This window comes from Belonocnema kinseyi, chromosome 4 (assembly GCF_010883055.1).
Source record: "Belonocnema kinseyi isolate 2016_QV_RU_SX_M_011 chromosome 4, B_treatae_v1, whole genome shotgun sequence".
Lineage (NCBI taxonomy): Eukaryota > Metazoa > Arthropoda > Insecta > Hymenoptera > Cynipidae > Belonocnema > Belonocnema kinseyi.
Window position 1 is genome coordinate 69,158,546 of NC_046660.1, and position 25,160 is coordinate 69,183,705.

Consider the following 25,160-nt stretch of genomic DNA (forward strand, 5'->3'; position numbering starts at 1 on the left):
AAATTTTTAATTTTTTTTAACTTATAAAAATGTTTGTCAAAGTTTCTCATAGATGGGTCAAAGACTTGCAAATTATCCAAATAAAATGTTTAATTTTTATGAAAATTGGAAAAGTTATATACTTTTCGAAAATTTGAAAATTTTCAAAAAATAGAAAAAATGATTTTTGCCATAAATCCAAAAATTTTATTTAAAATTTTCAGTAGATACCAAATACATTTCAAACTATTCTTGCTGAATTTTTCGATTAGCACACAATATAAAAAATAAGAGCTCTTTCAACATTTTAGACAATTTTCCTTCAAGTTTCAGAAAATTTTGTCAATGTCTTCGATACTTGACAAAAATACTTGAAAATTATCCAAATGACATTTTTAATTTGGATGAAAATTAAAAACGAAGTGTAATGTAATCATCCAAGTTTTCGATCTCTGGTTTTTAACGGATCTTTACGTTGCGGCGCGCAAAGAATCCGAAAATAATAAAATTTTGTCGGCGTCTGTCTGTACGTCTGTCTGTATGTCTGTATGAATGGTTACCTGAATGTCGTAGCCACGATTACTTTTGAAGAATTTGTCCAATCGAGTCCGAATTTGATACACTTCTGAAGGTCCCCAAAATAAAGGATAAGTTCGTTAATCAGATATTTCGAACCAAAATTAAAAAATTGAGTGCATTTTATAAAATTTTAAAATTTTTGTTGTTGAGATTTTATAAATTTTTCTCAAAATTTCTTATAGATGGGTTTTATTATCCAAATAAAATTTGGAATTTTTATGAAAATTAGAAAAGTTATATACTTTTCAAAAATTTGAAAATCTTCAAAAAATAGAAAAAATTATTTTTTTCATAGGTCCAAAAATTTTCACTAGATACCAAATATATTTTAAAATTGTTTTAGCCGAATTTTTAGATAAGCCCACATTTTTAAAAATTAGAGCCTGTATAATGTAACAGTAGAGCGCGAAGCGCGATTATGGCAATGGGAATAATTTTTAACATACAATGTAGAAAATTTCGCATTGTGGTCTGTCCATAAATGTGGAGGGTAATGCAAAAACCGAGCGCGGAACGCGAGGTAAATACATTATCGAGCGCGAACCGCGAGATAAATATATTATCGGGCGCGAAGCGCGAGAATGAACAGTCCAGTTTCATTTGTTTCCTGTTTGTTTCCTGGTTATCGCAAGGTAAGCTAGTTTTCCAAATTAAGGTCATTTTTACTTTTTGTAAATCTATTGTTTTCTAGTGTTTTGAATACCTCAGAATTTAACTAATAGCATAATTTTAAAATGCCAAACTCTGAGTTGATCCATTTTTCACTTTTAAACCCGTTATTTTGTTTTCTTGTTTTTTTTTCTCCTCTTGAAGTTCGGAGGTGTTTGTAAAACTCTTAAAGCTTTTGTAACTTGAAAAGATTTTCTGAATTTATATATATTTTTCTGGAAACATATAACTGTTTGTGAAGGATAAACAATTTTAATAAAATAGCAGAAAAAACGGAGGTGAATTTTTGTTGCAAGTAATTTCCTAGTAGATAAAGTTGATTTTTCACATTGGAGCAAGATATGATTCCATAGAATTGACATAGCAACCATTTCCAATGTGGTGGGTAAATCTTAACACGAGAAGGTAATTTTTTTGCAGGTAAAAATTACTCTAAATTTCTTGTAAGCACAAAAAAAAACAATATGTAATCTTTTCAAAAATTTCAGAGTAATCTTTACCTGCAACAAATATTACGTTCACGCGTTAAGATTTATTTACCAAATTGAAAATGGTTACCATGTCAACTCTATGAAATCTTATTTTGTTTCGGTGCGAAAAAAATCAACTTTATCTATATGAATATTACCCGCATTGAAAATTCGCTTCTGTTTTTTCTATAATGATTCCATTTTGTTATGCGTCTTAACATAAACATAAAATTTTTAACTTCAGCTATCTTTTTACCAGTGAATAAAATATTAAATCTACAGATGTAGGTAAGTAGTTCATTTTTCCTGTCACGCATATTGTAATCGTTATTAATTTTGAAGGTTATAAAGTACGCTGTTATCAAGTAGAAGTGGTAAAAAATAGTATATCTAGAAACGATTTCTCGAGTCGCTTCTCAGCTTAACTTTAAAAAAATCAGCATCCAGTTGTCGCTCATTGTGTCTATTGAGTAATAATACAATTTATCACTAAAGTTTTTCTTCTTATGTTCGTTTTTCTTCTTATGCTCGTTTTTCTTATACATTTTCAAAGTAAGTATAATAAATTATAATTATTATTTAAATAAAATATGAGATATGTTCTGAAACATATTTTTTTCTCCATACAATATGGATTCATGTTCAGATGATTCTGTATACAATATCTGTTTTCCGTTGTTTCGATGTGTGAAATTAACTCATCCTTTAACCTTATTTTTACAATATAATAAATCATCATACCGTTCCGCAGCTCATAATAAATCAGGAACAAATTCAACACAAAAGTAAATATTGCATTCTATTCCATGCTGCAGAACAGCCTGTTTTTATAAAAATTATCCCCATGAATCGAAATACGTCTAAGAATGTAATACGTTTCATTTTAAGTTCTTAGTACTGAAGCTTTGGCACAGATAACGTTGAATCAAAAAAATGAATCTCTCTTGAAGGAGATTCTATACTATGCAGTATGTCATTGCACAAAATATACCAAATGACAAAGTATAACGTTATCTCTGAGAAGCTTAAATTGTTTTAGTGTCTGAATAATTATTCTTATAGCTCAGTGAATTAGTAGATCAGGCAGAAAAATTAAATTTAATAGAACATTCATTGAACGCATGCTATTTACAAAAAAAATTAAATCCCACCAAAGAGAGCTGTTATGCAAAAAACCTATTTAATGAAGTATATTAATTTGTAATTTTTTGTCCTTAAAAGTTTCAAAACCCATTAATAAAACTACTTCGAAAAATACATTTTTTATGTCCTAAGTACAAAAATGATATCGCTGACCAGTGACTTTTTAAAAACTGGTAGAAGTTTAATTAATACATGTGAAAAAAAGTCCTTAAATCAAATTATTTTTCATTCAAAATTAGGTGCACGTGGATGGCTAAATAATCATGGAGGCTAAGTTGCAGTAGCAATGAACGATAATAATGCTATTTTTGAGGGAGTTTTCACTAGTTCTTGCACCCGAGACCACATACCCGAGTGGTTGCAACCTGATAAAGCGCACAATTATCACCAAGTCATCGGTTTCATACGAACGAAAGAGAACAAACAATCTGAAACGAATCGGCTAATTGGGCCGGTTAATCATAATCTTTTTAAGAAGGGTCCAAAGAACGCTCTGCTACGTTTTGAAAACGACCAACTGTATATTGTTCTGAGTTTCGAAAACTACTTTCCTGAACGTGAACATCAACCTAATTTTCCCCTAAAAGACCACTTTTATGTAATAGTGCCAGGTGATCCTGACTATCGTGGAAAATTACAAAAAGTTAATCCGCCAGAGAGGGGTTTCGGCGTCACACCCCCTTTAAGTCCTGGGACATCCTCGAGGACATCAAATTCGGGTGAGTCTGCATCAAGAATCAGGTTCCAGTTGTTTTGTAGATAAAAGTCACTCTAATTTTGACATATTTTTGTGATAAAATAAAGAAGCATGCCATCGCGCAATACTAAATAAAGTAATAACAAGTTCTACAGAATAATAAATATTGCATTTTATTACATGCTTCTGAACAGCTTGCTTTTATTTATTTTAATCTCAAAACTCCAAATAAAAATGTTGATTGAAATAGATTTGATTCCATAGTGCAAATTTGTCCACAGATTACATTTCTTAAACAATTGAAAAATTTTTTCTGGAAATAATTTGCATTAAATACATTTTTTATTTATTTTTTCGTTTTACAATAAGTAAAAGTACAGCGGAAAAATTTTTCATTGGTAAAATATGATGTTTTATCTCCTCGAAAATCTCTTGAATAAAGTAATTGACAGACAGACCTAATTAAACCAGACTGACAAATCACATCTGTTTTATTAAAAACTAGACAATTATACACGCGTGCCAACTTTTATGTGAATTTTTCTCGTTTACCCAATATTTGAATAAATATTTATTTGCTACAAGTTTTTGAACACTTAAATTATTGATGAAATTTGATACTGAAAGAATGTATTTAGCAATTATGTTATTCTGCAAGAAACTTTTATACGGGACTATTTCTTGAAATAATTTTTTTATCATAACGAAGTAACATTTTTAGTCAAATATTTCACTTTATGAGCCTGGCTTCATGAGTTCTGACCAACAATGACCTTCATTGAAGAGATTCTTTTAAAAGTAAAAAATAATATCATGCAAATGAACAATTTTGCCACTGTTTTTGTAAGTATTGTTTAACACAAAAACAAATCAAAAAGGAATTTAATGCACAGTATTTGAAAAAAATCTTAAATCGGTCAAGAAACTTAGGAAAGAAATGTAGATGTTAAAATTGTTGACCAGTGGATTTTTTATATTGTTAGAATTTTAACCTATGCTTGTGCAGAAAAACGTTCTTAATGTAAATTATTTTTCTTAAAAAATTAGGCACACGTCGAAGGCCATATCCAAAACCATATGGAGGCGCTGTTACGGTAACAATGAGTGATAACTCTATTTTTGATGGAGATTTCACTGTTTTTTGCACCGAATACGAAATACCCGAGTGGATGCATCCCGCTAAAAGGCGTTCTGATTTCGAAGTTACCGGTTTCATAAAAACAAAAGAGAACCACCAATCTATGACAAGTGTACTTATGAGACCATTTAATCATGATCTATTTAATAATGGTCCAAAACGCTTTTCCCGAACGCGAGCATCAACCTTATATTCCACTCAATGATCACTTTTATATAGTCTTGCCAAGAGGTCCTGTCTATCGTGGACAGTTACAAAAAGTTAATCCGCCAGAGAGGCTTTTCGACCCTCCGAGACGAGCATAATGCGTAGACACCGCGTTTCTCGTATCGAGAAGGATTCGTGGAGGTAACGTTGCTAATTGTTTAAAAAAAATCATTGTAATTATGTTATTGCAACAACGTGACGTTGTTATTACTTGAAACCTTTGTGAAAATATCATGGAGCGAGCATCCTTTGGATGACATCTGGCTAAATTCGAAAACAAAATCTAAGAGTGGGTCAACAATGTCTGATAAATATAAAAATCGTGTTACACATAATTTCGAATGCCTAACTCCTGGATTTATAAAAATATTATTGTCTTCTTTCAGCCAACTCAACGCGATATTTTTATCCTGTTAGATAAGTATTTAATTGTTTGTCTTATTTTAAACATGTTTCGTTTATTGCCTTTGAATGACTCGAATTTATTAGCGCCTTATTATTTGATTGCATTGCATTTATATTGCTTATTTGTTTCATTAAAGAAGTGCGATCTTTTTAAAACTTTATGTATATTTGCCATTTCGACTTATTATTTTGATCGTTGAATATTGTGTTTGACTAGATTCATTGTTTCCATTGCTAAATAAATATTTCAAGGAATCTGTATTATCATCAGACAAGAACAGAAACTCTTAACATCTTTTCAGGCTACATAAAGCTATGAATTTCACATTTTTTAAATTAATTTTTGTTGTTGAAGTAACTTCATTCACTCAGCTGGAAATCGAAACACAGAACTTCCGATTGACTGTCAGGTCTTTTTCCCTTAAGCTCATTTTGCCATTAATTTTGTCTCATTTTGCCATTCCCTTAAGCTCATTTTGCCATTAATAATTCTCTAGTAGCTTAAGGGAAAAGCAACCGACCGCCAATCGAAAGTTCTTTCGTTCGATTCCCAGCTGCGCGAAAGACCTTTCTTCAGGAAAAAGTTAATTAACAACATTTGTAATTCATAGCTCCATCTAGTCTGAAAAGACATTAAGAATTTCTGTTATCTTCTGATGATAAGACAGATTTCTTGCAAAATTTTACTTGTGTTATCTGACAAAGTAATGCGTGTATTTCTGAAAAAGGATTCTTTTCTTGATCTCTTTAGTAGTTTAAAGTGAAAGCAACCCCCCCCCCCCCAGATATCGGAAGTTCTATGGTTCTTTTTTCAGCTGAAGGAAGGAGATCTTTTTTAAGAAAAAAATTAATTTAATAAATTTATAATATTGTGTAATATGTCTGACTTAATTTATATACTATCTAAATTCCATAGGCTTTCCTACTCAGTAAACGATTAGCATTTTAAAACGTAATTTTATGACTATTGGCTTAAATCTTAAAATATGAAGCCATTTGTAACATTTTTCTTTAGCAGAGAAAACTCCAATAAAACTTGGGAAAATAAACACGCGAATTATCTGGTATCTGAAAGTTGTTAAAGAAATTTATATGAGAAACAGCAATGAATATCTATTTGTTTTAATCAAAAATATTGTTCTTAATTATACAAGAATTACTTAGTAAAAGTTTTTTTTATGGTGGTTGTCCAAGTGTGGTCGTTAGATTTTTTGTTTTATTTTCGGAAATTCTTCACACTAACTTAATTATTGGACGTTAAAAGAGATTTAAAATTTTGTTTTTAATTTCCATGGGAAAATATTGTCTACGTTCAACATCGCTGGACAAAATCGCAGGGATGTTTCAAAGCTCTTATTAAAAAATGATACTCGATCATAAAAATTTGTCATCTGATGTTTCTTTATTAATTTTATAAACAAATTACATAATCAAATGCTTAGTGCAAACACACGTGCAAACTAGAAATTTTTGTATAGAATCAGTTTACGAAATTAAGGAAAATTATCAGATAACTAAATCTCATGATTAAATATCATTAGCGACATAAATTTAAGAAAATTGAGAGAATTACTGATGCTATCATTTAAGGAAAATTAAGAGAGAAAACAAATCCTTTCTGTCTCTAAATGTCCACAATCGGCATAGATTTATATAATTTGTTTATGATTTTTTTTTAAATATCACAAATTTTCATTGGTGAAAACTACTGAAAATATAATTTTAACAAAACTAGGAAAGAAAACTATTTTTCTCTGACTTTAAATGTCAAAACTAGGAACTTGTTTGTATAATTTGTTTATAGAGTGAAAAAAAATGAATTTCAAATTTTTATGACCAAACATTACTGACAATATCATTTTAACAAAAATAAGATGAAAGACTATTTCTCTCGGTCTTCCAATGTCTACACTGAATATCTGTTTATATAATTTGCTAATAAAATTACTAAAAAATATCCTATGCCAAATTTTATTGATCGAGTATCATTTTGTCAATAAAAGAAATTAATTGAAATACAAAAATGTACTTAGAAACGAAAAATCCATGATATAGACTCTTTGTTCATTCAATATATTTATAACAATTAATTTTACAAGATAACAATTTGTTTGCTTTGAAAGACCTAGTATCTAGTACAGCAATGTTAAATATAGGAAAATATTTTCCACAAAAATAAAAGAAATAGCGGAAAAATCGACTATTTTTTTAGACATATGCATTAAAATAAATATTTAAACAAACATAAATTTAAAACGCAGGCCATATCCATTTCTTTAAAATTGTAAAAATTAAATTCTTAATTTCAAAAAATCAACAATCTGTTTAGAATTGTCTTCTACAAGTTAACTTAAAGCTCGTTTTTTTTTGTTGGTCAAAAATCAAACTTTTTAAAACGGTAAAAGAACCAAACGCTATGGCTTAATGTCTTTCTTTATTAAATGTGTAAAAGTACGTTTAAAAAATGTATAAATTTATTTTATCCCACAGTGGGATATACCTATTATTGATTTTTATCTTCTTTTTACAAATCCAGTTCAAACGTTTGGAATCCATACTTGTTAACTGATATATTTTCTACTCTTGAAAATAAAAAGTATTCAGTTTTGTAAGATTTAATTTGTAAATATTTATTTGAAAGTGTCGTAATATCCAATCTTTTAATTCATATCATTAAAATTTGTCAAACGTATATTTTTAAAGAATTTTTCAGCATTATTCCGTTTTTACAGGCATTCATTTTATAATATAGCCTGTATAATAAAATGTAATCACAGTACACAAAGCTTCTAATCAAATATTCGAAAGTGTGAATTTGTCTTAATATAAAAATATAATATTTCAATTTAACTTGTCTGTTTGCTGATCAATAAATCAGATAGAAGTTATGAAGGCTAGTATATATTCCAGCCATTGCGCAAGTCTATTCTTACACGAAAATTAAAAAAAAATCAGTTTCCACTTGTCGCTCATTGTACCTATTGGGTAATAATGGAATTTTCGAATGGAATTTTTCTCCTTATATTCATGTGTTTCATACATTTCCAACGTAAGTATAATATCATATTATAATTATTATTTAAACAAAATATGACATACGTTCTCAAACATTTTTTTCTCCATACAATATGGACATTTTTTTCTCCATACAATATGGATTCAAGTTCTACTGAGTCTGTATGAAGAATCCAGTTTCAGTTGTTTTACATAATCTTTTAACCTTTTTTTTACAATATAATAAATAATCATAACGTTCCGCAGTATATATTAAAATAGTAACAAATACAACGCAATAATAAATATTGCAAAGAATTAAATTTTATGACGTACTGCCTGCTTTTATTTATTTTGTCCATAAAACTTAAAATTAAAAAATTAATTTAAATCTATTTGATTCCATATTGTATGGAAAAATCGAAATATGGCCACGTTTAGAAATGAAATACGTTTAATTTCAAGTTCTGAACATTACAGCCTGGGTTTAGATAACGCTGAATCAACAAAAATAGATCTCCTTCGATGGGGATATTTTGCTATGCCGTAAGCATAAGATATCAAACAAACTATGTTAAATAACAAAGTATACTGTTATTGCAGACGAGGCGGTTATTTTTGTAGCAACTGACTAATTTTTCTTATAATTTAGTTAACTGATAGATAACACAAAAAAATTAAATTAAAAATTAAATTGGTAGAACGGATTCCATTTTACGAAAAGAAAAACTAAAATGTACAATCCCACCAAAAACACATGTGATGCAAAAAATCTATTTGATTCAAGACATGAATTTATGAAGTCAAAATATTCCAAAGTAATTGAACAATAAATTGATATGAAAATATTTTAAGACACTTTTTATAAATTAAAATGTACACTCTCTAAATCTGAATCAGTTATTTCACTGATTCAAATAGCTAAAAATGGGTCACTGACAATCAGTGATAGGCTACTTATTGATTCAGTGAAATAACCATTTTTGAGGATTGACAGATCTGCACCATGTCAATTTAGAAATCATAATAAAATAATATTTTAGTACATTCAATCAAAGAATCATAGTAAAAACTCAAAACCCATAAATATGATCAAATATTTTTAAAAACGTGAAAAGTTACGATGCTTTTAAATGACAAACAGCCTAACATATTACTTTAATTTCAAGATTGAACTGTCATGTACAAACCCGTTAAGTACGTTCTTCCTACACGAGTTAGAGTATATTCATCCCGTAGTTAATTGAGGAGAATTACCGCCCGAACATTAACAAATTTATTACATTAAGGAATTCTTTTTATTACTTAAGTAAAAGACTAACAACAATGCTTAACTTAAGAATTTATAGGTTATGCTTCACATGATTCACTCTGGTGTTACTGAACTGATTAGTTAATAAGTCCGAAATCACAGATTAATCAGTGAAATGTTTAACTACTACTTCAATCAGTTAATTTTTTACTGATTCACATTTAGGGAGCAACAGTGTCTTATAAAGACCTATGATCGAATTTCCCTACATTTTACCGTGATATTCCTGCAGACTTTTTATAAATATTTGAAAATCAGAGTTAACAGTTCAACTCTGATTCTCCGTCTTTTGTTAGCAAACTAAATAATCTCAAATCCTAAAATATTTCTATATGTGACAGTATCCTACAAAAGATAATTCCTGTTTAAAAGAACCCCGCTTTAATAAAAAAATTTAAATAACACCTTAAAAGAGATAAGAGATTATTTCTGATACATTTGGGCACTTCGCCGATAAAAATCCGTTACAAAAAAGTATTATATATACCGCCAGTAAATAAAACCTGTAAAGTCAACAAATATTTTAGATCGAGTTGGCTTTAAGAATTGTTTGAAACATATCTGAACTTCATGATGAGAACAAAAACATGAGGAATTGAAAAAATAGATAAATTTACAAAAAATAAAATTTACTTCAATATGGAAAATTGGCTCCCTTTGCTCTTTCATGCCTTGTACTTCTCAATTTCTTTTACGGTGATTTCATGTCAGTTAAGGAACCTCAGTTGCTGAAAATATTCTTGCTTGTCCGCTAGTATTTCATTATGAGTGAGAAATTTTGAGGTATTAAAAATAATATTTTTTAACGTTAAAGCAATACAAGGAAGTATTCAAAAGCCTATAAAATTAAATATGTGTAAAACATGTGTCCTTTCAGTTTTTGATTCAATAGACTGCTTAGCTCAGATACAGAAATATAATTTTTTCAAAACACGCATCTTAAGAATTTCAAAGATTTGCTGTATTGCCATGTTTTATTTTCCAGAGAGAAACAACCTTTTTTAGAGAATCCTAATCAGCAAAACAATTCTCAAATTGTATCAGAAAACCTTCCTTTTATTTTTAAGGTGAAATGAAACTTCTTCTATGGCGCAATGCGTAAAAATTATTCTCTGAAAAGATTGTTCTCGCCTTCCAAAAACAACAGAAAATATCAACCCTAAACATTAGAAGAAGAATTATTCATTTAACTGTCTGTTTGTGATAAACTTTTATTTTTTTAAAGAAACATCTAAATGAATTTGCAATTCTTCAATATACCATTTGTTCCTTTGACTGTTTATTTATGCTGTCAAAACTTTCATTTTTAGTTATAAAGCTGATTTGTACTTTTTGTAGAAAAATAAAATGCGAAGATCTAAAGAAACAAAAAATGGTTCAATGCAGCTCTATATATGGCACAGAAAAATTCCCGCTTGAAAAATAAAATCCCCTTTTCCCGTATATTTCCCGCACCAATCAAATTCCTGTAGAATTTCCGCTTTTCACTCATTCTCCAAAACGCTGGACACCCTGCTGTGGGACTCTTCTGAATTTACTATAGAGTTCATAGTGTCTAACGATTTTGCCAAAAACAAAGTTATCTTAAAAAAACCGTCTAATTAAAAGTTTTAAAATCATAGAAAAACTACTTGGGAATACTTATTTTTTATGTCATAATTACATAGTAATAATTATTGAATAGTGCTGCAAAAAGAACGTTTTCAGTGTAAATTATTTTTCTCACAAAATACAGTTCATACGGATACCCTTTTTAGACATTATGAACCTTGGCGGGATTGAATTTATGAGAATTTTTTTCAGATATCTGGTAAGAGAAAGAATATCTTAAATGCCGATTAAATTTTAATTCTCTTGAATTTACTTTAGAAATCAAAAGTTCAAATTGTTTTGCGATTATGTAAAAATAGTTTAAGTTATTTAAAAACGAGGTAACCGTTTGATTCAGATTTTAAAAACGCATGGAAGAACTACTTAGAAAATTACATTTTTTATGCAATGAGTACATATATTTGAAAGTGGCAAGTGGTTTTTTAAAAAATTTAGAAACTTAAGTTATACTTGTGTAAAAAAACTTCATTAATTTCAATTTATTTCTTATAAAATTAGGTGCAGATGAATGGCCAACAGTAGCTGGAGGCTACGTTTTTGTAGAAATGGACGATTCATCTACTTATGAAGGAGTTTTCACTGGATCTTGCACCGGAGACAACATACCTGAGTGGATGCAACCTAATGGATCTCATAATACCCAACAAGTTATGGGTTTTATAAGAACCGAAGATTACAAACAATCTCAGACAAGTCGGCTTAAATTTCGAGATGGGCCAGCCAATCATCATGTTTCGCAACATGCGCCAGCACGCTCTGTGATAAATTTCGATAACAAGCAATTGTATAACGTTATAAGTTTCGATAGGTATATTCCCAATCGCGAACATCGACCTCCCGGGCAACTCTACTTTCCACTCCACGAGCACTTTTATGTAGTAGTACCAGGAGGTCATGTTTATCGTGGACTATTACTAAAAGTTAATCAGCCAGAGAGGCGTCTCGGAGTGACAAGCCATTCAACTCCTGGGACATACTTGGGGACATCAAGTTCGGGTGAGTCTCTAGACTGGAATCTGGAGATAAGCACGGTTTCGTGCATTTCTAAGAGCGGCCTTCAGCATAATTATCTCTAGAAAATCCAAACGTAAACATTCAGGGACACGCGAACGCTATCCGTTTGATTGCGAGGTACGTCATAGACTGTTGCATAGTCTGATGCATAGTCCCACTTAAGTGATTAAGCCTTGCTCCGCACATTCCAGGGCCATCACTTCTAGGAATAGCGTAACAAGAGGGTGCTTATCTTCAGGTTCCAGTGAATAAAGAAACAGATTTCAGTTGTTTTTTATATGGAATTAATTCCATTTTTGACACCTTATTTTTTCCATATAGCAAATCTTACCGTTCCGCAGCATGTAATGAAATATTAACAAATTCCACAGAATAGTAAATACTACAGCGAATTCTATTTAATGTTACTGCATTCTGCAGAGCGGTCTGATTTTATTCATTTTTTCCCCAAAAATCAAAATGAAAAAAAAATGGATTTAAATATATTTTAAGTTCTTAGCATTTAAGCGTTGGTACACACAACGTTAAAACAACAAGAATACATAAAACGATCTAAGTAGATACGGATTCGGATTCGAGGCTTTAATTTTTTAGGCCTTAATTTGTTAAGCTTATAATATAGGTAATAAATTAGTCGATTAGGCAGAAAAGTGAAATAATAATTAAATTAGTTGCATGTATTATATTTAACGAAAAAAAAGATTCAAAGAAAAATGAGATTTCACGGAAAAAACTGTGATGCAACAAATCCATTTCATCCAATACATTAATTTATGGAATCAAAGTTTAACGATCAATTTAAAAATAAATTTATATTAAAATTTATGCACACATTTCGCTTACAAGAAAACGTGTCCAGCGGAGGCCAAGGATGAAAATTTCCTTACATTGAGCGTGATATACCCGCAGCGTTTATGAAAAATATTTGAAACCACACTCAAGAGTTCAATCTGATACTCCGTCTTTTGTCGGCAAACAAAATGATCTCAAATCTGACTAGATTTCCATATTTCATACGGTTCGACAAAAGATAATTTCTGCTCAACAAAATCCTGTTTTCCAACAAAAATTATTTTAAATGACACCACCGAAATATAAGACATTTTTTTCTGATGATTCGAAGACTCCGCTGATAAAAATTCACTACATAAATGTTTTATATCCGCAGAAAATTGAAAATGTAAATTAAACAAATCGTTTAAGTGATGCTAGCTGTTAGGACTATTTTATACACATCTAAACTTCATTATGAAAAAAATCTAAGGAGTTGTAAAAATGAAAAATAGCTTAACTCAAATTGAGCTTTTTCAATGATGCTGTTAATCTGTTTTGTCTCTTTTTATACCATCTGCTTTTTAATTTTTTTATAGTGATTTATTGCCAGTAAAAAGACCTCAGTTTTTGAAAATATTTTTTCATTAGATTACATAAAAATAATAAATGCAATACATGGATGTTAGAAATATTGTTTAAAGCTAACTAAAAGAAAATAATTTAAATAAATAATTTAAAAAATCAGTGTTCCATTTTCAGTTTTTTTACTTCTTATTTCTCAGCTGGTATTACTTTATCGTCAAGAATTTTCGGGGTATTAAAAATAATAATTTTTAAAACTAAAGAAATAAAAGGAAATATTTAAAATTCCATAAAAATGACTATGTTTAAAACATGTTTTCGTTCAGTTTTTGATTCCTAGGACTTGTCACTTTTTCTTGTGTGTAAGTAGATAAGCCTAATATATCCAAAATGTATTTTAAAGCTTAGCTTCATTATTATAATTCTTTTTTTACACACGCGTCTCTAAAGTATTTAAAAAATTTTCTGCATTTACATTTCTTATTCTCCAGGAATATCAAACCTTTTGTGGCGAATTTTATATCGGCAAACAATTTGCAGGTATATCAGAAATAGCGTTTTTTATTTTTAGAGTTAAATTAAACTCCTTCTATCGTGCAGTCTCTGAAAATCAATTTTTTTTAATTGTCGTATTTTATTCAATTATCTAAAAGTACATAGTCACTTTATAACTAGAAAGGAAGGTTTCGATGAAAAAAGTTTAATCTAAAAGGAAAGAATAGTATAAAAAAATACAAACTTTATTAAGATGTTTTGTTTCGAAAATAAAATACCCTGCTATAGAACGTTTTAAAATATATTTAAAAGCCTTAGACAATATAAATCTTGGCGTAAACCTTGACGTAAAAATAGTAGAGTATGTACCTAGGGAGTATAGTTGAACTTTATACGAGGATGCAGAATTTAATGTCCTCACTGCGGATCATACGGTAAAAATGTATCCGAGTATAAAACCACTTTGCTGTCGTGGTGCGTGCAATACTTTATCTGATACAGGCAGAACAAGCGCACTTTATCTGCCCGCGAAGCAGCAGTAAAATAGCACTTTATTTTACTGCGACGAGCGGCATGTAAAATGATAGTAAGGAGAAAGAAGTGAGTGAGAAGTTAAAGAAAAGTGAAAGACAAGAGTGAGAAGAATTCATTTGAAACCTAAGTTTAACTACGAAGTGGATTTTGGACTTCGAAAGTTAACCCACGCACGTGTGTGTATGGTACAATCAAGCGCCGTTTTTCACAAAAAAAGCTTTTATTCTGCCTATTTCAAATAAAGTATCGTATGCACCACGGCAGTAAAGTTTTTTTGTACTCGGATGGAGTTTTAACGACCTCGCCTTCAAATCGGACGTTAAATTCTTCATCCTCGAATAAATTTCAACTTTACTGGCTAGGTAAATAATCTACTATTATCGGAAATAGGCAGAATAAGCACGGATTTCTCTGCCCAATGAGTGCAAGTAAAATGGCGTTTGATTCTACTGCGTACGCAAGCGTATACTTCGTAGTTTACCGTAGTTTTAAAATGAATTCTGCCCCCTCTTATCTTTCACTTTTCTTTCACTTCTGATTCACTTCTTCCTACTAACTGTTACTTCAAGTGCCGCTCATCGCGGTGCAATAAAGTCTTATTTTAATGCCGCTCCGCGAGTAGGAAAAGGGCACTTATTCTGCCTATTTCATATAAATACTTTTATTTCATGAGTACATAGTCGAAATACACGACAAATGGTTTTTTTTTAAATTAGAAATTTAAATTATACTTTTGAGAAAAAACATTATAAATGTAAATTATTTTTATCACAAAATTAGGCCCAGATAGACAGCCACATACACATGAAGGGCACGTTTTTGTAGAAATGGACGATTCATCTATTTACGAAGGATTTTTCACTGGATCTTACACCAGAGAATTCATACCTGAGTGGATGCAACCTAATGGAGCACATCATGCCCAACACGTTATCGGTTTTATAAGAACGGATGAGTACAGACAATCTCAAACAAGCCGGCTTCAATTTCGAGATGGGCCAGCTAATCATAATGTTTCGCAGCATCGTCCAACGAGCTCTATGCTACATTTAAGCCACAACCAATCATACAACGTTACACGTTTCGATAGGTACATTCCCAATCGTGAACATCGACCTCCTGAGCGACTTCATTTTCCACTCCAAGGACACTTTTATGTAGTAGTACCAGGAGGTCATGTTTATCGTGGACAATTACTACGAGTTAATCGGAGAATAGAATAGAAAAGAATAGAGGCGTCTTGGCGTGATATCCTATTCAAATCCTGGGACATCTTCGGGGACATACAATGCAGATCACACAATATCCTAAACATATATCGAAGGTTATTCAATTGGGTGTAAATGTGGCTATGTATATCTTTTTCGAACTATTTATCTTTAATTGTGTAAATAAATAAACACATCATTTAAACATATTCTGCACCTTATAAATGAAAAGAATCTTTCCTGATACATTTTTGTGGATTTTTTCTGATGAAAATTCGCTACAAAAAGATCGGGTGTGACCAGAGAATAAAGAACGTAAATGCAGAGAATTTTCAAAATATTTCAAAGAAGTATGTATTAAAAAGATTACATTTATGTAGCTGAGCTAACAAGTCCAATGGAATCAGAAACCGAAAGGAAATATGATTTACACATAGTCACTTTTGTGGGCCGTTAAATATTTCCTTGTGTGGCCATATCTTTAGAAATTATTATGAAAAGAAAACATTGAGTTTTTCATTTTTTATTTAAATTACGTTCTTTTTGATAACTTTCAAGAATACTGGGAACATGAATGTAGTTAATTTATCATTTTCTTTTATATCGAATGAAATTTTTTTTTTAATTCAGCTATTTTCAGTGACAATTATTCACTATGAAAAAAATTGACAAGCACAACACAATGAAAACGCAGAGTAGGCCAGTTTTTCAAATTACAGTTACTCTCATTGTTTGTAAATTGTGAAAGGTCTTTTGGATATCTCAGAACTTTAGCTGATAAACTATTCGGATCGAAAAACAAATGAACTGAAGAACTTAAAAATCATTAATCCTGCTCTCTAAATATGAATCAGTGAAAAATTCACTGATTGTAATAGTAGTTAGACATTTCACTGATTAAACAGTGATTTCGGACTTATTAACTAGTCAGTTCAGTAACACCAGAGTGAATCATGTGAAGCATAACCTATAGATTTTTAAGTTAAGCATTGTTGTTAGTCACTGACAGTCAGTGAAACTTCACTGATTCAAATTTAGAGAATGACTTTATCTATTTTTTACTTTTTCAAGTTTTTTTATCTAGCGTGACATTAGATATGAATTTACATTTTTAAATTCTCTTTCGAGAAGATTTAAAATGTGTATAAAATTCTGCCCCTCCCCCTCCCCCACCTCCCCTTTTTTGTCACATGTCCAGTTTTTGGAACCCTCTCAACCCGAAAAAAGGATTTTCACAAATGTGTGAGCACCTATATATGTCTGTAGATATGTCTGTCTGCGAGCGCAATAACTTTTGAAAGAATTATTGTTTTAGATTGGCTTTTGATACACTCTGTTAGTGTCGAAGACCATTTTTTTGAAGCTTTAAATATTCCATTTGCGGCTATTCATAGTGCACGGAAAGACGAATAATGTGTACTTACCAATTTTTTTAGTAGCGAAACTGAAAACGTTAGATCAAACAACGCATGATATGAAAAAAGTGAAGAAAAGAAAAACGTTAGGTTTTGGAAGTGCTACAAGATTATCATAACAAAGTTTTGAATTTTCTTGAAAATTTTTTAATTCAAATTTTGAACGCACAAAAGATAATGAACAGTCCCAAATTTCATCTTGCAGTAAAACTATGCAAGTATTTTAAATCTTCATAGCGAGATGCGGAACGATGTACTTATTTATTTCATTTTAAAAATAATGTGTCCAGAAATAGAGTTAATTCCATATACAAAGCAGCTGAAACCTGATTCTTTGTACAGACTACAACCCTAAATTTTTTTGTAAGAAGGAAATACAAGCTTAACAGAATGAAACTTTATTTTCAAAATTCTTCGATTTTTCCTTGACCAATTTTTCATTTTCCCTGACTATTAACATTAAAATGCCATCATTTTAATCTTGTAATATTTTTGTCATAAGATATTTTATAAAAAGAATAAAACAGGAGTTCAGGTACCTTAAATGATGATTTTTAAAACAAAACACTTGAATTATTGGTAAAACAATTAAGTATTTGAAAAAATCATTCATTTTTTACCTAAAAAAGATGAATTCTTAACAGAAAATTGTTGTAGCGGATGTTTTAATTTTTTTAAAAATGAAATTTTTCATTAAGAAATAAATTTTAGAATAAAAAAGACAACTATTTCCAATGAATAGATATTTTTTTATTAAAAGTGAAAAAGATTCACCGAAATTGTTGAAACTTCAAGCCAAAAGGCGAATTTCCTGTACACTGCCAGCATAGATTAATTTCCAAGTTAAAAATACAAATAAAAAATAATTAATTTTGAAACAAAAAAGGTGACTAACAAAATTGTGGAATTTTCAAAAAAAACTGTTGAATTTCCATCAAACAAAGATGCAATTTGTACCGGAATTTATGAAAAAAGTAAATTTTCTACGAAAATAGTTGAATTTGCATCCCACAAAGTCCCTGCCTAATTTTTCATTTTCCCTGACCATCAATATTCAAAGTCCAGAATCTTTAGCTTGTACGATGTTTTAACTAGAGTCTTTTATGAACGGAATAAAACGATTTCTAACTAAAATTGTAAATTTTTTAATTTATTCTTCTTGACAGTTATTTAATGTTGGGGAAATTCCCTGACTTTTGCAAGCATTTTTTATGAAATCCCGGACTTTAAAAAAAAATGTTGTTGGCTAGTTTCGCTTTCAATCACCAGGTTTCTTTGGCGTTCAAAATCAATTTATATTAAATTGCTGTAAAATTACTGAGAGTTATTTGTTTCATTTGCAAATTACTAAGAATTACGTAAACGAATGTAGGACCTTTCGGCCGTAACAAGTAGTAATAGCCCCCCCCCCCCCGCTTTAAGCTGTTAAATAATTTAATTAGGATCGCTAATAAGAAAAATTTCAGTTCAAAGCTTAATTTTTAAGGAATGGGCACAATTATTGAAAGTTGAGCATTGATTTTTTTAAATTATGTATCGGAAGCGACTCAAAAAATAGCTGCTATTTATACTAGCTTTCATGACTTTTATCTAATAACAGCGCTTTATTTATTCTACAAAATAAATATACCGAAAGAAGAAAGATCTTTGTTCTCGGATCTCAATATTAATTGCAAAGAACATTTTTTTAATTCGCATTATGTTCAATATTTTTTGTTTTTAATTTTTTTTAGAAGGGCCATGCCCGTAAGTAGAGCAAATTGTCCAGTTTTTGGCAGCTTGAATTAAACAATATTTATTTTAATGTTTCCTGATTTAAAATCAGTCAATTCGAAACATTAAAAATTTTGTAATGTACATTTTGTAATACTTTAACACAATTAATCCATTTTTACAGGCATTAATTTATAAATTTTTCAGTTTTAGAGTTCTACAATTTTTAAGTTTTGATATTTTGACTAGTTTTTGTTCAAGCCGTGGCCTATATTAAAGCTCGTAGAATCATATCTGTTCACATTCGACAAAGCTTCCAATAAAAGGGTAAAAAACAAATAATATTCAAATAAATTTTTTATTTTAGTTGTTCATCTGCTAGTGAATAAAGTTGGTCATCTGCTAGTACAGGTAGGCAGATTATTTTTTTCTGTGTTACGCATGTCATAGAAGCTAGTATATAAACAAGACATTTCTTGAGTCACTTCTCATAAAAAAGCAAAAAGTCAGTTTCCAATTGTCGCTCATTGTGTCTATACAGTAAAAATGAAGCTTTTTACTAACATTTTGCTTCTTACATTCGTGGGTTTCCTGCATTTCCAACGTAATTATAATTTCATGTCATAATTATTACTCACAACAAATATTACATGCGTCCACAAGCATGTTTACTTTCTGCATACAATATGGGTTTAATTTCACGTGAGTCTATATAGAAAATGAGGTATTAGTGGTTTCGTATATAAAATAAACTCTATTTTTCCAATCCTTACTTGTGCAATAAAATAAACATTCATATTGCTCTACAGCACGTAATAAAATATTACCAAATTCCACACCATGGTAAATATTCCGAAGAACTTAATTTAATTTTATTATGTGCTGCAGAAGGACCTATTTTTTCATTTTATCCCTAAAAGTCAGAATGAAATATTCGATTTCATTATACTTGACTCCATATTGTATGAAAATATTAGCGAAATAATGCCACGTCTAAAAATAAATACGTGTCATTTCATTAGTAAACTAGTAGATAGAATAACTAAATTCAAAATTAAATTAATTAAACTTATTCTATTTATCAAAAAAAAAAAGAAAAAAAACGAAATCCCACCAAAAACATATGTAAAGAAAAAAATCTATTTGATCCAATACATGAATATATTATATCTAAGGTTACCAATTAATTAAGAAATAAATTCATATCAAAATATATTAAGAAATATTTTTATAAATCATTTTGTACAGTGTCCAGTGAAGACGAACGATAAAACTCATGTATATTCACCGTGATATTTCCGCAGGCTTTTTGAAATGTTTTAAATCAATCTCAAGAGTTTAACCCTGATTTTCCGTATTCTGTTTTTTTTTGTTTAATAGAACCCAGTTTTGAAAAAGAATTTTAATTACACCTAAGAAATCATAAGAGATTTTTTCCTGATACTTTTCAGGACTCCGTAGATAAAAATCGGCTACAAAAAAGTTTTATATCTCCAGAAAATGAAAATGTAGAGATTCAGAAAATCTTTTAAGTCATATTAGATTAAAAAATGCTCTCAGACACCTCGGAAAGTCATAATGAGAAAAAACGTAAGAATTTAAAGAAATATAAAATAGATCAAATAAAGACTGAGCTTTGTTTAAAATTTGTCTGTTCATCTATTTTTCAATACGAGTATTTTTCAGTTTAATCTCAGAGGTATTCAAAATGCATTTCAAAAATAATAAAATTAAAAAACTATAAAAAACTCTGTATTTCAATTTCATTTTTTCGTCTTCTTACTTCTTTGCTACTATTTCTGTGTAAGTAAGTAAATTTTTTTAAGCTCAGCTACATAAAAATAATTTTTTTTATCAGTAAAAAATCCTCAAATGTATCAGAACACCTTCTTTCGTTAGAATGTATTTCAAATCAGACAGGTTACACACTTGAAGTCGCAAATCTCTCGGGGATCAAATATGTTGTTTTTAGAGGAAATTAAATTTATTAGTGGCCACCCTGGTATGGAACTTTTTATAATAAATTGAAAAATTTTTCTTGTACATACTAAAATTTGGCAAGATTAAATTTATAGGCAAATTTTTTTAAAATTTTCGAGAATAGAAAATTGATGTGAAATTCCGTCGAATCCTCATGAATTTTCTTGATTTTTTGTTAACTCTCTTGTCTATTTGAGTGATTTTGAATCTGATGGTATTCATCTGAATTTTCTTCAATTTACTATAAACTGCAAAAATTGAACTGTTTCTGAATTATTAAATAAACAGTTTGAGTCATCGCAAAAATAAAAGTTTCATTCAAATATGAAAAACGTATCAAAAAACTAGATAGAAAACTGAATTTTCTATGTCACTGGTACATAGCTGAAACTGTTGAACAACGGTTTTTTTTGAAATTGCTAAAAGTTTAAGTTATAGTCGTTCAAAATAAACGTTATCAGCGTCAATCATTTTTCTTACAAATCTAGGTGCAGATGGTTGCCAACTGTATCTGGAGGCTACATTCTTATAGAAATGCCTCATTCATCTATTTTTGAAGGAGCTTTTACTGGATTTCTCATCGGAAAAAAACATATCCGAGTGGATGCAACCTAATGGAGCGCATCATGCCAACCACATTATCGGTTTGATACGAACGAAACAGAACAAACAATCTTATACATATTATCTTTCGCCTCACCGAACATCCTAGAAATATCTCGAAGGATATCCAAAACAAAGCAAAAATTTATATACGTATACCTTTTTTTATATTTATTCGTGTAAATAAATAAATGCATCTTTAAAAAATGTTCTTCATCTTAGAAATAAAATCAAGGTCTTTTGATAAGTTTTCGATTCTCTGCTTATCAGAATTTGTTACGAACAATTTTGATATGTTCTGAGAATGCCAAATGTAAATGCAGCAAATTTTTTAAATACTTCAAAGATGTATGTGTTTAAAAACTAAAAGGAAAAATTGTTGTCACATATTGATTTTTTTGCGCTTTTAAATATTTTCCCTTATACCTATAGTTTTAAAAATTATTATTTTTCAAACCTCAGAACTCCTTAATTATAAATAAGTATTAGCAAATAAATAATAAGTCAAAATAATGTAAATCAAAGACTGATTTTTTTCTTTCTTATTTAAATTAAAATTATACTTATACTGAAAAATAGATAAATATCAGAATCTAAAAATGATTAATCCTGAGTTTATTATTTTTACTCCTTATGTTTTTTTTCTTTCTTTTCTACCCTTATTATGAAAATCCGAGGTGTTTGAAGTTTAAAAGATTTGCTGAATTTACATTCTTTATTTTCTGGAGGTATAAAACTTTTTACAGCTGTTTTTTATCATATCATATTAACATATTATTATATTATATTGCATTATATTATATTATATTATATATTAATATTTATCACGTACTATGGATTAGTATGCTTGTTTATTTTATTGAAAAAGAAGGTGTCAAAAAATAGTGTGAACGCCATATGCAAAACAACTGAAACCTGATTCTTCATGCAGACTCACCCGAACTTGATTCTATATTCTATGCAGCATTTTTATTTTCAAATATATCAAAATATGATATTAAAATTACGCTGTAAATGTAGAAAATCCACGAATGTGAGCAGAAAAATATCAGTAAAAAGCTTCATTTTTAATAAATAGACATAATGATTGAAAACTGAAAACTGATTTTATTTTGTGACTCGATAAATAGCTACTGTACATATTTATTAGCTTTTATGCCTTCCATTCGAAAACAATGCCTTATTCATTTTTTAAAAATAATATAAAGAAAAAGAAATGTTTTGGATCTCAGATCTCAACATTTTTCAGATCAGCTTGATGGAACCTGAGAACCTTTAGAATTATTCACTCTTTAGAACTATTGCATTCTACGTTAAAAGTGAGCAAAAATATAAAAATTTCAGAAAAAAACTACAAATTTCTGGCATGATTTAATGAAAATATTTTTACTGAGAATAATAATAAATTTTTATCTTAATCTTATTAAAAATCGAACGAAAAGTAGGCAAGGAGTGGAAACTTGATAAAAAATCGCAACGTTCTAAGTTTTTCAATTACTTAAACAATAATTTAATTATCAGTATTAGGTATTATTTAATATATTAGAAACAATTTGCTCTAAAATAAAATGCGGCGAAACAATAATTATTAACGCCAAAAACTAACAGATCAATTTTTAACTAATGAGATTTCTTTTGACACCATATGAAACATTAATCATAAGGGTGAAATTGAAAAAATACTTTTTCAATTCGTATTCTATCACTAATTCTAAAGAGAAATACATTAATATTGACGATTATGAATAAAAATTACAAAAACATATTTTTTTCTTATGGGAAATAGGTGTTATATATAATGAAACAAACGCATTAATTTATTTTTTATTTTTTGGATTCGAACAAAATTCAGGTGGGGGATGCATGGAAATTCGCATAAAAAATAATTTGGACTACCCTAATGTACAGCGTTTATGAATTTAAATTACAAATATAAAATCATTTAATTGGTTAATTAACAATTTCTAGTGAAAACTGTTTTGGAAATAAAAAAATTTGTAATTCAGAAAGGAAAAATTGCAAAGAACGTTTGGAGTTATAACTGAATTGTTCCCTATTGAAACATATGGCTGAAAAAAATCAGTTTTTTAGCAGAAAAGTAGCATTCTGGAATGTTCAGATTAAATTAGTATTTGTAATAATTTGAGGGTTTAGGCAGCTTGGAAGCTCACAAAATGCACCCTAATCTAGTACGATGGCGCCCATCCGATTATAACCGAATCCAGCGCTTCTTACTTTTAGTGATCGAATGAGAAGCCTTAATCACACATATGCCCAAGCGGACAAATTTATTTTCATTTATTGAGAATATTATACTGAATTCAGTTTTCTATAATGTAAAATTCAATCTTTATTAATTAGGCGTCTTTAAGACTCGGCAATTTTTTTACCACCAGCTTTTTCAAGCATGAATTACTTCATGTTCAAATAACTTACTTTTGAAAGAAATTGTACTAAATTCTCTTCTTATATGTTTGGTATAAAAAATCTCTTTCAGAATAAATAAAAAAAATATATATATATAAAGCCCTAAACTTATTGTATGTTTTTATAAAATTGTATGAAATATATTTCGATCGCTTTTATTTTACGAACTTTGAATTAAATCAAGAAATTCCTTTATTTATTATTTAATATCATTTATTTGGATTTGACATTCTTGCTCTTTTAATTGGTCTCAAAAAAGTATAAAAATATTTTGAAAATAACAAGTTGACACCTGTTTTTCTAAATTCGTTATAAATGGATTTCCTTAAAAAGTCTATTTTCCAAATTTTTTCGCAATATATACTCAGTTTTTTTATGGTAAAGCAGTGCTTCAAATTGAAAACAATTATTTTAAAAGAATCAAATTTTTTAATTAATCTCGAAAACAATAAAAGTCGCAAAAAAACGATACATGAAAATTCGATTATTCAAAAATAATTTTCTTTAATGTAAAGAAGTGGTTTATCAAGAACAAAGGTCAGAAGATACATACTACACTTCTAAATCTTTGTATAAAAAAATGTAATTAAGAAAAAAAAGAGTTGTTCAGATAATTCACTATCAAGAATTTTACAAAATCAGACGCCAATTTGTGATTTTCGAAATTTTTCCAACTTTTTTGGGGCCAATTGAAAAATCAAGAATTCAAACTTCGAATTAATTAAGAAAACTATAAATATCTACGCCTTTTCGGAAAATACAGCATTCTCAACAAAAAATTCGCAGATAATCTTCAGCTTATTATAACGTTTCAAGAAGATTGTTTTTGTTTATTAAAATGTAAAATACGTATTCCTTTATTTTCTCCATAGAATGATATATCCAAATATAAAATCATTCTGAGGTGCTGAGCTGGACCTTTCTGCTTGATCTTAAATGGATTTGGTGGGTAAAAGGTTTACATTTAAAATTTTTTTAACAGCCTGAAGTAGAAAAATTTACAGTTAAAATCTCCTAAATTTGATAATTTTTAAAGTGGCAGATCATACCACAAAATAATACAAAATATAAAAAAAGCAGCTCATTAAAATGGGCAATTCTTGTCAATATTTAAAATTTTTAATTTTTCACTTTTTTGAAATAGATTTACGAAAGAAAATTATATAAAGAAGCATTAATCATTTATTCCATATACTGGTACGCCTTTAGTG

At 29.2% G+C, this 25,160-nt stretch overlaps 2 protein-coding genes across 9 annotated transcripts in view; one reads left to right on the forward strand and one right to left on the reverse strand.

Moving 5' to 3' along the window:
- Positions 1-25,160, reverse strand: part of LOC117171182 (calcium-activated potassium channel slowpoke) — a 294,278-nt gene that overhangs the window by 69,080 nt on the left and 200,038 nt on the right. The window lies entirely within an intron of this gene.
- LOC117171183 lies at positions 1,860-15,952 on the forward strand. Of its 3 annotated transcripts, XM_033358255.1 has the most exons (6): positions 1,860-1,985; positions 3,080-3,559; positions 4,585-4,787; positions 4,895-5,023; positions 11,703-12,200; positions 15,384-15,952. In XM_033358255.1, the coding sequence occupies exons 5-6, from the start codon at positions 11,750-11,752 to the stop codon at positions 15,824-15,826; spliced, it is 894 nt and encodes a 297-aa protein (XP_033214146.1). In that variant the 5' UTR covers positions 1,860-1,985; positions 3,080-3,559; positions 4,585-4,787; positions 4,895-5,023; positions 11,703-11,749; the 3' UTR covers positions 15,827-15,952. The 3 variants fall into 3 exon arrangements, with proteins under 3 accessions (XP_033214146.1, XP_033214145.1, XP_033214147.1); XM_033358254.1 differs by having other exon boundaries at positions 4,585-5,023; XM_033358256.1 differs by lacking the exon at positions 1,860-1,985 and adding an exon at positions 2,134-2,249 and having other exon boundaries at positions 4,585-5,023.